Raw genomic sequence first — 15,239 nt, forward strand, 5'->3', positions numbered from 1 at the left:
AGGAAATGGTAGCATAGAGATATTAAAGACAAGTCATGTAAGGATAAGATGTGGGTACACAAAGAAGATGGGCCGCTTACTATAGGTATTCATTTCAAAGTAATAGGCACAACGGATATATTGGGGGAAACTCCAAATGATTAAGACTAGTTTAAGAGAATACCGCCATCTTTGTCACCATCTGAGCTGTTACCAGTCATACATGGTCCAAATTCATGAGCACATGTGAAGAGCAGAGAGTTCAGATGAGAAGATGCTCACGCTAGTCTCATTGAACATTTGGTATCATTCCTCCTCATAGGATTGTTGATAAAAGCCTGATCAGTGGGGGGGCTCATCCCTGATACCCCCACCGATCCTGAGAACAAGAGTCCCAAGACCTCCATCCTTACTGTCAGGATTGTAGACCGTGAGGAGATTGAATGGAGCAACAGTCGCGCATGCCTGGTGCCTCTCCATTCATTTTCAACGGGATCGCCAGCCATAGCTGAGCACTTGTACTCGACTAGATCGGTCAGCCCCACTGAAATGAATTGAGCGGCACTGAGCATGAGCAACCACCAGTCGTTCTGATGTCATTGTGGGTGGGTGCAGCGAGCCAGTAGTGAGAAGAGACACAAAGGACCCTCGTTCTTAGGATCAGTAGGTGTCCCAGTGGTGAGACACCCACCAATCAGACTTTTATCATCTATTCTATGACTAGGTAATAAAAGTCTACTGTGGTACAACCTCTTTAAACGAGGGAACGTGCAGGAAGGGTCTCTAAACCTTCTTTCCAAAGTATATTCTAGGGACATAGAATAAAAGAGAACCTGTCATCAACTCTAAACACCATAAACTAGGTTATGGTGCTTATAGTTTAGGTGATGGGGAGTCCAGGGAACTGTGTCTAATATTCACCCGGTGCCCTGTTGCTATGATGTCCCCCAGTGAAGTCAGTGTGTGCACGGCAAGCATGACTCACTTCAAAAGGCTGTACTCCCATTAATCTCCATCAAGCTGGTGTGCACATTGACTTTGCTAGAAGACTAAGCAGGAATGGAAGACTGGGCGAGTATGAGACACAGCACACCAGATTCCCTGTCACCTAAACTATAAGCACCAGAATTTAGTTTATGGTGCTTATAGTTGATCACAGGTTCCCTTTAAAAGATAAAAAATGTTAACTGTAGTCACCAGTAGGGGAGCTCTGGAGCTGAGTGCATACTGTAATAAAACTCTGCAGTGAGCTCCCTCTAGTAGTGACTACAGACAAGCAGAATTTATCAATTTTGTACATGAGGATCAGTCTAATAGAATGATAGGCTCTGTTCATACTTGTTGACGGTCAGAATAGCATTGCATGCTGTCCATTCAGTACAAAATAAAAAAACAGGACTTATGATAAGTCAATGGGGAAAAAATACTCATGGATCTTGTAAAAAGCCATGATACAAGTCTCACCTCAAAGCGTTCCTGCTCTACCCGATGATGGTCCTCCAGCTGCTGCTCCAGGAAGCAGAGGTTCCGGTACTTGTCCATATAGATCTCGTACTGCTTCTGGAGATCTTCCTCCAATTTCTCATATTCATCCATAAAGGCTGGTCTGAAAAACATGGACATGGAGTTCCATTAGATGCCCAATAATAACAACAACAACCAAGAGGGCTCAGTCGCACAAGCGATTTTTTCACACATGTGTAGTTGCGATTTAAAAATAAAAAAATCCCACATCGTGTGTAGAAAAATTGCGTGACCATTGACACCATTGACACTATTGTTCTATCTTTTGCAGGTGCGCATTTTAATAGCATGTAAAAATCGCACATGTGACCGCTTCCATTGGAAAGCATTGGTTCTATGTAGATGCGATTTAAAATCACACCTATACATGCGTGAAGAAAAAAAAAAAAAACACGCTCGTGTGACTGCGCCCTGAATGTGACAACTGATTTACAACTGGTCAAAGTAATGATGAGAAAGCAAGAACAGTCATGGCCATTAGGGCGCATGCAGATGACCGTATATCCGCCGGGTATTCATGCCGGCCGATATACGGCGTCTCTCTCTGCAGAGGGAGGAGGCTAGAAGACTCAGGAGCAATTCTCTGAGCTCCCGCCCTCTCTCCACCCCCCTGCACTATTTTCAATAAGGAGAGGCGGGACAGGGGCGGAGCTAATTCCTGAAACTTGGCCCCGCCCCACCTCTTCTCATTGCAAATAGTGCAGAGGGGCGGAGAGGGGGTGGAAAGGAGGCAGAGAGGGGGCGGGAGCTCAGAGCACTGCTCCCGACTCTTCCAGCCTCCTTCCCCTGCAGAGAGGGACGCCGTATATCGGCTGGGCGTGAATACCAAGCCGATATATGGTCGTCTGAATGCGCCCTTAATCCCATATAACTGTACTTTATTCACAATAAGACACAGAACACACATCAGAAGTTGAAAGTGAGAAGTTTTCCATTTCATTTTTAAAAAATAACTCATTTAGAAATTGATGGCAGCAACACATCTCAAAAAAGTTTCAGAAAAAAAGGTTTCTCAATGTAAAACTATGAAGACTTAGAATATCCCACCATCTGCAGTACATAACAACATCAAACCTCTCTAACGTGATCTTTTTATACACATTCATGTAACTTAGTAAAAAAATGAGCTGTTTTTTATGTTAGCCCTGTTCCAACTTTTTTGTTGCTGTCATTAGTTTCTAAATGAGTTATTCTTTTAAAAGAAATGGAAATAGGTCTCCCTTTCACCTTCTGATAGGTGTTCTCTTTTCTATAGTGAATAAGATACGGTTATATGAAATTTCCAAATGATTGCATTCTTTATTACTTTACATTTTACACAGCATCCGAGCATTTGTGGAATCGGGGTTCTATAATAAACGGTGCAGCTAGAAGTGACCGAGCATGAAAACGTGTTCACCTGACACTCTGCAGAGTCTGAAGTCTCGCTCGATTCCTCTCGAGCTCCTTTTTACGTTTCTCAATTTTGGACTCCAGGTTCACCTCGTCAGACGACCCATTACTCAGAAAGTCTCTCATCTTCTGATACTGTTCCTGAAATAAAGCAAATAAAAGGGATGAAGGAGACTCGGTATCTCTTAACCCCTTAGTGACCAAGCCTGTTTGCGCCTTAATGACCAGGCTAAATTTCGGAAATCTGACATGTGTCACTTTAGAATAAAATAACTCTGTAAAGGTTTTGCATAACCTAGTGATTCTGACATTGGTTTTTCGCCACATATTGCACTTCATTTAGGCGGTAAAACTAGACCGATAGAATTTGAATATTTATTAAAAACTCCAAAATCGGGAAACTTTTGAAAAAAAGAATTGTAATTTTTTCACATTTTTAACTGCAATATCTCAAATATGTGCAAACATACTGTAGAAATTCTTGATAAGATATATATTTCCATCAGTTTACTTTATTCTGGAAGCACATTGGAAAAACTTTACTTTTTTTCTAACCATTTAAGAGACGTACAAATTTAACATTGATTAACATTTTGAGGAACATTTTGTTTTCCGGCACCAAGCCAAGATTGCAAAGGTTCATAGGGGTCAGAATTATAGATACCCCCACAAATGCCCCCATTGTAAAAAATACACATCTTAATCTATTCACTGAGGAGTGTCATAAGTATTTTGACCCCTCAGTTTCTTTTCAAGAGTTAATGCAATTTAGAGGAAAAAAAAATAAAATTTCATATTTTTACAAATGTAATTTTACAGACAGGATTTTTTTCTATATTGCACATGAAAATGAGATTTTGTGCCCCAAAATGGATACCCTAGTTCAGTAATGGAGAACCTTTAAGAGAGCGAGTGCCCAAACTGCAGCCGAAAACCCACTTATTTATTGCAAAGTGCCAACACGTCAGGGGGCGGGGCTTATCACGACATATGATTTTACCCCGTCGTTCTACAAAGGACAGAGCGGCTTCAAAATAGACCGGGTGCAGATTTTAACTGCTTTTTGGATGCGGAAATGCTGCAGAATGTCCTCAGCGGAAAATACTGTGGAAAATTCTGCAGCATTTCCGCATCCAAAAAGCAGTCAAAATCTGCACCCTGTCTATTTTGAAACAACTCTGCCCATTTCCGCCACATGTAAACATACCCCAGCGATAATAGTGACATTCCACAGCGGCCCCCCAGCAGTAATAATAGTGACATACCCCAGCGGACCCCCAGCAGTAATAAAAGTGACATACCCCAGCGGACCCCCAGCAGTAATAATGCCCCCCCAGTGGTCCCCCAACAGTAATAATGCCCCCCCAGTGGTCCCCCAGCAGTCACAATGCCACCCCCAGCGGTCCCCCAGCAATAATAATGCCCCCCTCCCCCCAAGCGGTTCTCCCAGTAGTAATAATGCCCCCCAGTGGTTCCCCCAGCAGTCATAATGCAGCCCCCCAGCGGTTCTCCCGGCAGTCATAATGCCTCCCCTCCCCCCCCAGCGATTCTCCCGGCAGTCATAATGCCTCCCCTCCCCCCCCAGCGATTCTCCCGGCAGTCATAATGCCTCCCCTTCCCCCCCAGCGATTCTCCCAGCAGTAATCATGCCTCCCCCCCCCCCCCAGCGATTCTCCCAGCAGTCATCATGCCTCCCCTCCCCCCCCAGCGATTCTCCCAGCAGTCATAATGCCCCCCTTTCCCCCCAGCGATTCTCCCAGCAGTCATCATGCCTCCCCTCCCCCCAGCGATTCTCCCAGCAGTCATACTGCCTCCCCTTCCCCCCAGTGATTCTACCAGCAGTCATACTGCCTCCCCTTCCCCCCAGCGATTCTACCAGCAGTCATAATGCCTCCCCTCCTCCCCAGCGATTCTTCCAGCGATTCTCCCAGCAGTCATAATGCCCGCCCCAAGCCCCACATACTTACCCCTCCTCCTCATGGGAGCGCCGTTCCTCTCCTGCCTGATCCCAGGGGCACACTGACTGCAGTGTGCTGTTGGATGCCTCCTCCCCCTGTTCTTGCGGAACCAAGTAGGAGACATCGGGGGACGGCGGAGGAGGATCCTGGCTGCACACTGACTCACAGTGTGCGCCGGGATCAGCACAGATAGCAGCGCTGAGTGAATGTCGGCAGGGGAGCCGCGGCCCCTGCAGGCATTCACTAATGTGGTGAGCGGCCGATGGTGACGCGTGCCAGCAGGGAGGGCGCTGCATGCCGCCTCTGGCACGCGTGCCATAGGTTCGCCACCACTGCCCTAGTTTGACCTGTGTTCAAAAACATACCCAGTGTGGCTCTAATCCTATGTCCGTATGCACAACAGGGCCCAAACTGAAAAGAGCAGCAGGTGGCTTTCAGTACAGACATTTTGCTTGAAGGTGATGTAGGCCCCATTGCCCACTTATAGAGCCCTTGAGCAGCCAAAACATCAGAGAACCCCCACAAATGACCATTTTGAAAACTAGACCCCTTAACGAATTCATCTAGGGATCTACTGCTTATTTTGACCCCACAGCTTTTGAATGAATCTAAGCAAAGCAGAAGGAAAAAAATTACAATTTTGTTTGCAATTCTGTCATTTTAAAAACTATTTTTTTTGCACAGCACACATAGGAATAAAGACTTTCACCGGATAATGGATACCCCTGTTTGTCCTGTGCTCAGAGACATACCCAATGTAACCCTAATATTATTTCTGTATGCACCACAGGGCCCAAACCGAAAGGAGCATTAAACTTCAACTGTTTCTTAACCTTTAGGTGATCGCCATTATCCATTGGATAACAGCGATCATGTGACTGAGGACGGCTCACAGCGGCCCTCAGTCACTGCTCCAAGCTTTTAGCTACCTTTAGTAGGGAGGAGCAAGGAGATTTCAAATTTCCTGGGCCCTTCCCAGCTTCTGCGTTTGCGTCTGCCATTTTGCCAATTGGTGCATGCACCGAAGTTGGGAAAGGTCCGCGGATAAAGATACCGTCAGAGGATATCGCCGGAGGCCTTAGGTAAGTAATTTCACCTCCCCTCACTGTGACCGGAGGTGAAATTTAAACTTTTACGCGATCGCCATTTTCCATTGGATATCGGCGATTACATGACCAAGGACTGCGTACCGCGCCATCCCCGTGAAATCTCCAGGCTCTCAGCTATGTTTAGTAGCCAGGAGCATGGAGATTTTAAATTACCCCGGCAATCTCTGGCTTTTGCGCATGTGTCCGCCATTTTGGCGCCGGGTGTGTGTGCAGAAGGCGAGGCAAGATCCACAAATAAATCCAGGGGCCTTAGCTACGTAATTTCATCTCCCCTCACCGATATGATTCATGAAGGGAGTTGAAACTTAAGACTTTTTTTTTACTTCACATGATTGCCGTAATCCATTGGATAACGCCAATCATGTGACTGGGAACCCCATACAGCGGTTCCCGGGGACATCTCCCTGCTCTCGGCTACACATGCTAGCCAGGAGCAGAGAGATTTTAAATCTCTTGGGCTGCCCGGCCTTCTCTAAGAGACAGCCGAGGACCCAGAGGAGAAGACCTAAGTATTTTATAACCGCTCTGTCTTCTCCTTTTCAGCCTCCATAGTGCTTAACTAGCACTTAGTGTAGTGAATAGAGGAAACGGCAGTGCCATTTCCTTTATTAGACCAGGTAATCACATGATCACTGGCAACCTCTAGCATGGCAGAGGGGAACGTTTTCCCCTGCAAGTGAATCCTATGGATGTAGTTCCTATGGATGCCACAGTCACAGTGGAAAACAGCAGAAAAAAAATAATAGTAATTACATTGCGAATATTCTCCAGCGGTGTTATGTGACGTCATGGGGAAAATACATAGTAAAAGAAAATATAAAAAGTAAGTAAAAAAAATTATATAGAAAGGAATAAAAATATATGGTAAAAAAAACAACAACTGCCCACACCAACTTCAACCACTAAACCATCATCACAGCCGCCCTGCAATCTGTGACTATACAAATGATATAAAAAAATATCCAAAACAAAATGAATGACCCATTCCTATCATTTATTCCAGAGTCAAACAACTAATTAAAAATTTTAAAAAAAAGCACTATAAGTTTAAATAAAAAATCTTTTCTATCAACTTTTTGTACACATTACCCCTAATATAGATTGTGAGCCGCTATGAGGACAGAACCAAATATCAAGTGATGTAAAATGTTGCATAATATGTATGCGCTATACAAACAAAAAGTGATTTTTTTAAATTTAAAGGAAAAAAAAAAAACCTGAAAAAAATTCAATGAAAAAAGGTTTTTAAAAACAACCCTTAATGTTACAGGGAGAGAAAAAACAGCAAAACTCATTTTGGTCGTACAAGAAAATAAAAATAGAGCCATAAAACTTACTCATACATTACAATTGCCTAAAATTGTCTGTCCCCTTTAGGATTGTAACACTCTGGTCTTTAAGGGGTGAATGGCGCTGAGCTGCAATACCGCACTTTGTAAACGGACAACGGTGGTGCTATTCCTGTAAGAAAGCAGCCATGAATTTTTCCATCTCGAGCAACCCTTTTTAATTAGATCGGTTACACCTTTATAAAGGAAGTACACTCCCCATCCCACAAAATAATTTGTCCCCTATCCACAGAGCTTTAGCGCTCAGTTATCTCTAGTGGTCCGATTGAAATGAACAGAGCGCTAGCGAGTATGTGAAACTATCACTCTATTCAATCAGAGGTCCTCCAGATCTCCTGATCAGAGTTTTCCAGCCATCAAAACCCCCAAGGATCAGGTAGTTAGGACTGTAAGGCCCAATATCCACGGGCGGATCTGAATTGCGGGACGATCCCATAGGGAAGCATGGGGTGTCCGCACTTCAATTAACACCTGCAGATTTGATTTGCGGATGCCACGCGTGGAAAAGAAACTTGAGTATGCTCCATTTTACCGTGGACTCTGCGCAGATGGGTTTCATAGATCTCAATGGATGCGAGGGATCCGCAATTCAATTGCCGATGCATTGCAGATTTGTAGGCAGATACCTCTCTGGTTGCTTGGAGACCAAGCAGGGAGGAGGTGGAAGGCAGACACTTTTGGAAGATCCGCAGTGCATCCACGTACATCTGCGTGGAGAAAAAAAAATTTGCAACCGCGATCGCTGGCAAGAATTTAAAAATAATTTCTGCACTGACACGCAGGTCTTCCGCTGCGGAATCCACACATGCCGTGGACATGAGGCCTAGATGATTCAATCGAATTTGTGGGCAGTTTAAAATTATGAGGCAAATATGTCCCTTGGTCCTCAAAGGGTTAAAGGAATTCTACCACCAAATACATTTATACACAATTCACAGGATAAGGAATAAAGATCTGATGTCTGAGGGTCCGACCGCTGGGACATCCAAAGATCTCAATGACTGTGCCCCCAAATGCCCTATGAGTGTGCATGTTCAAGCACTGCTCCATTCACTACTATAGTGCTCAGCTATAACCATTAGTCCCATGCATGTGCACCACCGCTATATCACATAGAGGACTTATGAAGTAATGCTCTAGTGATTGCAGGGGAGGTTCAAATTGTCGGACCCCCAACAATCATATATTTTATTTTCTCTTTTGTAGATAAGGTGCTAAATGTATATAGTGGGAAAACTGCTCTAAAAGGAGCAACCCGACAACTACCAATCAAAGTATACCGACTAGATAACAGCACTGCCTGATTGGTTGGGGTCCAACTGAGTCACTTTTCCAGTACACATTTGAAGGCACACAAACCATAGAAAATGAATATGAAATTATATATATATATATATATATATATATATATATATATATATATACACACACACACACTTATATGTATCCTAGCACAGTAATTCTCAACCAGGGCGCCATGGCACCCTGCTGTGCTGTGAGAAGTACAAGAGAGAAAGAGAAGGCTAGAAAGAGAGAAGAGGCTAGAGAAAGAAGACAAGGGTGAGAGAAAATACTTTTTTTACACCGTTGCTGCGAGATACAAATTTTTTGATGATGCGTGTCGCAAACCAAAAATGGTCGGGAAACACTGCCCTAGCAATTCATTTATCGAAAAGTCATAACCTTGCAGGCATTCCATCATATTTCCCCATGTAAGTGCATGAACACGCACACAATAAGCCCATTTACGGTCACCAGAAATCAAAGGCAGAAAACATCCAACTACAATCCCCTGGGATATCAGTAGAAGAGCCACCAATCATCTGATATCACAGCAGGTGGAAAGTGAAGATCCTGTATACCGTACATCATTATTACTTGTAGCTTCAAACAAAGCCTCTAGTAAATATGAAGGACTATTTTATATACCCGGCTTCGCCTGACTTAATTTGGTACAGGTGTTTACCTGTTGTTCGCATGGAAAATTTTATGAAGTCATGGTTGCTTCAGTGCAACCGAGGAATAAAATATGTATATACATAGATTCTCCTCAGAGTGCATGTACCGATGTCCCTCTGCAAAATGTGCCACGCCTCCCACTCTCCTCACTTTTTACCATTAAAAGGTAACATCTCTTTTATTCAAATTTAACCCTAGACTGGAGGTTGCAGCCCCTTCTTAGCCATAAAGGCATGCTCCATCCTTGTAGTCCATGGCCGCTTCCTTATGTACTTTACAGCCTTTCAGTATATGCACGCAGAGGCCAATTATATTCTCCTCAGTATATACACAGAGAGGTGAGGTAGATTCTTCTTAGTATATGCACATAGAGGTCAGTTATATTCTCCTCAGTATATACACAGAGAGGTGAGGTGGATTCTTCTCAGTATATACACATAGAGGTCAGTTATATTCTCCTCAGTATATACACAGAGAGGTGAGGTAGATTCTTCTCAGTATATACACATAGAGGTCAGTTATATTCTCCTCGGTATATACACAGAGAGGTGAGGTAAATTCTTCTCAGTATATACACATAGAGGTCAGTTATATTCTCCTCAGTATATACACAGAGAGGTGAGGTAGATTCTCCTCAGTATATACACAGAGAGGTGAGGTAGATTCTTCTCAGTATATACACATAGAGGTCAGTTATATTCTCCTCAGTATATACACAGAGAGGTGAGGTAGATTCTTCTCAGTATATACACATAGAGTTCAGTTATATTCTCCTCAGTATATACACAGAGAGGTGAGGTAGATTCTTCTCAGTATATACACATAGAGGTCAGTTATACTCTCCTCAGTATATACACAGAGAGGTGAGGTAGATTCTCCTCAGTATATATACACACAGAGGTGAGGTAGATTTTCCTCAGTATATACACAGAAGGGTGAGGTAGATTCTCCTCAGTATATACACAAAGAGGTGAGGTGGATTCTCCTCAGTATATACACAGACAGATGGGGTAGATTGTTCTCCTCAGTATATACATATAGAGGTCAGTTATATTCTCATCAGTATATACACAAGAGGTGAGGTAGATTCTCCTCAGTATATAGACACAGAGGTGAGGTAGATTCTCCTCAGTATATAGACACAGAGGTGAGGTAGATTCTCCTCAGTATATAGACACAGAGGTGAGGTAGATTCTCCTCAGTATATACACACAGAGGTGAGGTAGATTCTCCTCAGTATATACACACAGAGGTGAGGTAGATTCTCCTCAGTATATACACACAGAGGTGAGGTAGATTCTCCTCAGTATATATAAACACAGAGGTGAGGTAGATTCTCCTCAGTATATACACACACAGAGGTGAGGTAGATTCTCCTCAGTATATACAAAGAGGTGAGGTAGATTCTCCTCAGTATATACACAAAGAGGTGAGGTAGATTCTCCTCAGTATATACACAAAGAGGTGAGGTAGATTCTCCTCAGTATATACACAGACAGATGAGGTAGATTGTTCTCCTCAGTATATTGTTGGGGGTGGTCAAACTCTGACCGTTGAGCGGATGCTGTCTGCTTCCAGATTATTTTCAGATATGAGTACTCATAGACAACGCAAATTAGACAGTCACATGCACCATGGATTGTCAAAAAAAGCGAAGTGAAGTTTATTCAGAGTATTACAGAAGTTATAGGGAAAAGTTTGCTGATGTATGATTTGATTACTGCGCATGCCCCAGGCATGCTCAAGGCTACATAACATCTGCAGATTTTTAATTGAACAATATATCTTTCAATAATATTTCTTACATCAATGTCCGGTGACAACTGTATCAAAACATAATGTCCTTGGACGCGCTTCTCGGAACATGAACAAGAAAACAGGATAACATATATGGGAGGATGGTTAGTAAAAGTTCAGGGTCGTATAGCGGGAACAGAACAGATAAGGAGTGAGCTTGTAAGAAGAAGAAATTAAATGTATTTTCTTATTTTTATTAAAAGGGGAAGAAAGTCTAGAATTAACCCCTTACAATATACACATAGAGGTCAGTTATATTCTCCTCAGTATATACACAAAGAGGTGAGGTAGATTCTCCTCAGTATATATACACACAGAGGTGAGGTAGATTCTTCTCAGTATATACACAAAGAGGCGAGGTAGATTCTCCTCAGTATATACACACAGAGGTGAGGTAGATTCTCCTCAGTATATATACACACACACACACAGAGGTGGGGTAGATTCTCCTCATTATATATACACACACACACAGAGGTGAGGTAGATTCTCCTCATTATACACACACACACACACAGAGGTGAGGTAGATTCTCCTCATTATACACATACACACACACACACACACACTCACACACACACACACACACACACACACACACACACACACACACACACACACACACAGAGGTGAGGTAGATTCTGCTCAGTATATACACACAGAGGTGAGGTAGATTCTGCTCAGTATATACACACAGAGGTGAGGTAGATTCTCCTCAGTATATACACACAGAGGTGAGGTAGATTCTCCTCATTATATATACACACACACACACACACACACACAGAGGTGAGGTAGATTCTGCTCAGTATATACACACAGAGGTGAGGTAGATTCTCCTCAGTATATACACACAGAGGTGAGGTAGATTCTCCTCAGTATATACACACACACACACACACACACACACACACACAAAGAGGTGAGGTAGATTCTCCTCATTATATACACACACACACACACAGAGGTGAGGTAGATTCTCCTCATTATATACACACACACACACACACACACACACACACACAGAGGTGAGGTAGATTCTCCTCATTATATACACACACACACACACACACACACACACAGAGGTGAGGTAGATTCTCCTCATTATATATACACACACACACACACACACACAGAGGTGAGGTAGATTCTGCTCAGTATATACACACAGAGGTGAGGTAGATTCTCCTCAGTATACACACACAGAGGTGAGGTAGATTCTCCTCAGTATATATATATACACACACACACACACACACACACACACACAGAGGTGAGGTAGATTCTGCTCAGTATATACACACAGAGGTGAGGTAGATTCTCCTCAGTATACACACACAGAGGTGAGGTAGATTCTCCTCAGTATATATACACACACAGGTGAGGTAGATTCTCCTCAGTATATACACAAAGAGGTGAGGTAGATTCTGCTCAGTATATACACAGAGAAGTGAGGTAGATTCTCCTCAGTATATACACGAAGAGGTGAGGTAGATTCTTCTCAGTATATGCACATAGAGGTCAGTTATATTCTCCTCATTATATACACAGAGAGGTCAGTTATATTCTACTCAGTAGATATACACAGAGGTCAGTTATATCCTCCCCAGAATATATACACAGAGGTCAGTTATATCTTCCCCAGTATATACACAGAGGTCAGTTATTTCCTCCCCAGTAATACATACATAGAGGTCAGTAATATTCTCCCCAGTATAAGCACACAAAGGTCAGTTATATTCTCTTCAGTATAGGTACACAGAGGTCAGTTATATTCTCCTCAGTATATATACCCACACAGAGGTCAGTTATTTCCTCCCCAGTAATATATACATACAGGTCAGTAATATTCTCTTCAGTATAGGCACACAAAGACCAGTTATATTCACCTTAGTATAGACACATAGAGGTCAGTTATATTCTTCTCAGTCTATACAAACAGAGGTCAGGTAGATTCTCCAGTATAAAATAATTTTCCTAGGCGTTATGGTTTCTTGTCTCATGTATTGTCGATTTTCACACTTAGAATTGAATATTGAAGTTGCGACCCCTTTACCTTTCCTAGTTAGGATGTAAAGAATGGCCGTGCAAAATTTCACATTTGTGCAGTGCAGATGCACTTGGAATTGAATAATCAAGTTCTGACCCTTTTACTTTCCCTATTTAGGACCTAAACAAAGGCTGTGCCAAATTTCAAGTTTGCACGACACCGGGAAGTTAGAGAATTAGATAAGGTACAATACATAGGGGGTCAATAACTTTTGTGCTTAGAATTGAATAATCAAGTTCTGACCATTTTAATTTTCCAATTAATGACCTAAAAATGGTTGTGCCAAGTTTCATATTTGTGCAGTACAGATGTAAGTTATTAGTTACTTTACATAAGTAGTCACTTACTTTTGCACTTAGAATTGAATAATCAAGTTGTGACCCCTTTACTTTTCCTATTTAGGAAAACTAAAGAATGGTCATGCCAAATTTCGCATTTGTACGATACCAGGAAGTTGGAGAAACAGTCGCGAGTCAGTGAGTGAGTGAGGGCTTTCGCCTAATATATATATATATATATTAGCAGATGAAGGGTAATCTGAAGTCACCTCTATCATTAGGAACTCTACTTTTTTCCCCAACTCCCCAACTTCAGCTCAGTATTGGTTCAGTCACTAATTATAGTCGAAGGAAATTGTAGCGCAGGATGCGGCTTTTCATAACAGATGTCAGTAGTGAAGAAAGGATGGTGTCAGGAGGCAGGAGAGAAGAGGGGAGGGCAGGATTTTAGCTGGATGGCTGCATACAGAAGGTGCTTTCACAATGAAGAGAAGATTGTCATCTTTAGTGCTGCTTCTAACTATATGTATGTAATTCAAGCAGTATATATATTGTGAATGCGCTCTCATACAAAAGTCTACTGCCCCATATCCCCTGAATGGCCACTTAATTACAGACCCCCATCTACTTGCGTGTTGGACCTCCTTTGGCCTTCAGAACTGCAGCGATTCATTGTGGCATAAATTCCACTAGGTGTTGAAATCGTTCAGCAGAAATATTGGCCCCTGCGGGCAGGAAGCTTCTTGTAGGTGCTGACATGTTCTGACCAGCTGACAGGAAGGGGTCATCAATTCATGCTGCTTGTGCCAAATTCTAACCTCCCATTGGCAACAGAAATCTGTATGCATCTGACCAGGCGATGTTTTCCCACTGCTCAGTGATCCAATTTCCACACCCACTGTAGTCTCACCTTTCTGTTTCTTCTAAGGTTTCTTCACACGGATGTATATGTGTTTTTGTGGAATGAACTATGCTTCTCTGCATATTGGCATATTTTATTACACTATTTCCGCCCACAGAGGATGTTCATTTGCTCGTAGCAAACAAGACACCTCTTGAAATGGCTATTTAGTTCCAGATAGGTTCTTTTTCCAGTGTAATTATGCAGGATATTACGTATCCGCTCGTCTATTGTGCCCGCATTTGCAGACCCCCACCTCCACCCCATTGACTTCTATGGGGCCATTTGATGCGCAAATTTGCAAAGAAGTAGAGCCTACTGCAGGGGTTGTTTTGCGTGTCCAAAATGCGCGCAGAAAATGGAAATGTGAACAAACCCATTGAAATACGCCCTTGTGTAGGAGCCCTTGTACAGCAATGGAGTTGGAATTGGTTGCTTGCGGAGTAATGACAAGTTGTGTGTTCATACACGTTACTTGGAGCACCAGTATTGCATTCAGCTGCAATTTTCTTGACTGTGCACTGCCTATTCATCAGAAAAACACTTGACATCTTCCTCTAACCCTCTTCAGCGACAAGCTGTTTCTGTCCACAGGATCCCTTTCACTGATGCTTTTTCTTGATCATGTCTATAGAAGATCATGCCTATAGACCTCTATGCAGTAGTCTTCAGCTGCCGAAAGGAGCGGAAACGCAGCAAAGACGATAGGAGGGGCACAGTGCTCAGGTAAGCAATCATCGAGGTTCTCAGCAGCGAGACCACTACTGATCAAAACTTTTAACATGTCTCTATGATATGTCTAAGTTAGCTAAAATGGCAGTTATTGCGTAGCTAAGTTCCGCCCCAATCCCGCCCCTCCCATTGCAAACAGCAGCGAAGAGCGGAGAGGGGGGCGGGAGCTCAGTGCACTAGCTCCCGTACCATCCTGCCTCCTCCCCTTGCA

General features: G+C 43.0%; 1 protein-coding gene across 1 annotated transcript in view; it reads right to left on the reverse strand.

Moving 5' to 3' along the window:
• The window catches only part of CLUAP1 (clusterin associated protein 1), a 57,214-nt gene that overhangs the window by 15,608 nt on the left and 26,367 nt on the right, over positions 1 to 15,239 (reverse strand). Inside the window, exons 7-8 of the mRNA XM_066576505.1 lie at positions 2,903 to 3,036; positions 1,444 to 1,585 (exon numbers count right to left, since the gene is read on the reverse strand). Coding sequence (XP_066432602.1) covers positions 1,444 to 1,585; positions 2,903 to 3,036 — 276 coding nt within the window. The remainder of the gene's footprint in view (positions 1 to 1,443; positions 1,586 to 2,902; positions 3,037 to 15,239) is intronic.

The sequence above is a fragment of the Eleutherodactylus coqui genome, chromosome 8 (genome assembly GCF_035609145.1).
Source record: "Eleutherodactylus coqui strain aEleCoq1 chromosome 8, aEleCoq1.hap1, whole genome shotgun sequence".
Lineage (NCBI taxonomy): Eukaryota > Metazoa > Chordata > Amphibia > Anura > Eleutherodactylidae > Eleutherodactylus > Eleutherodactylus coqui.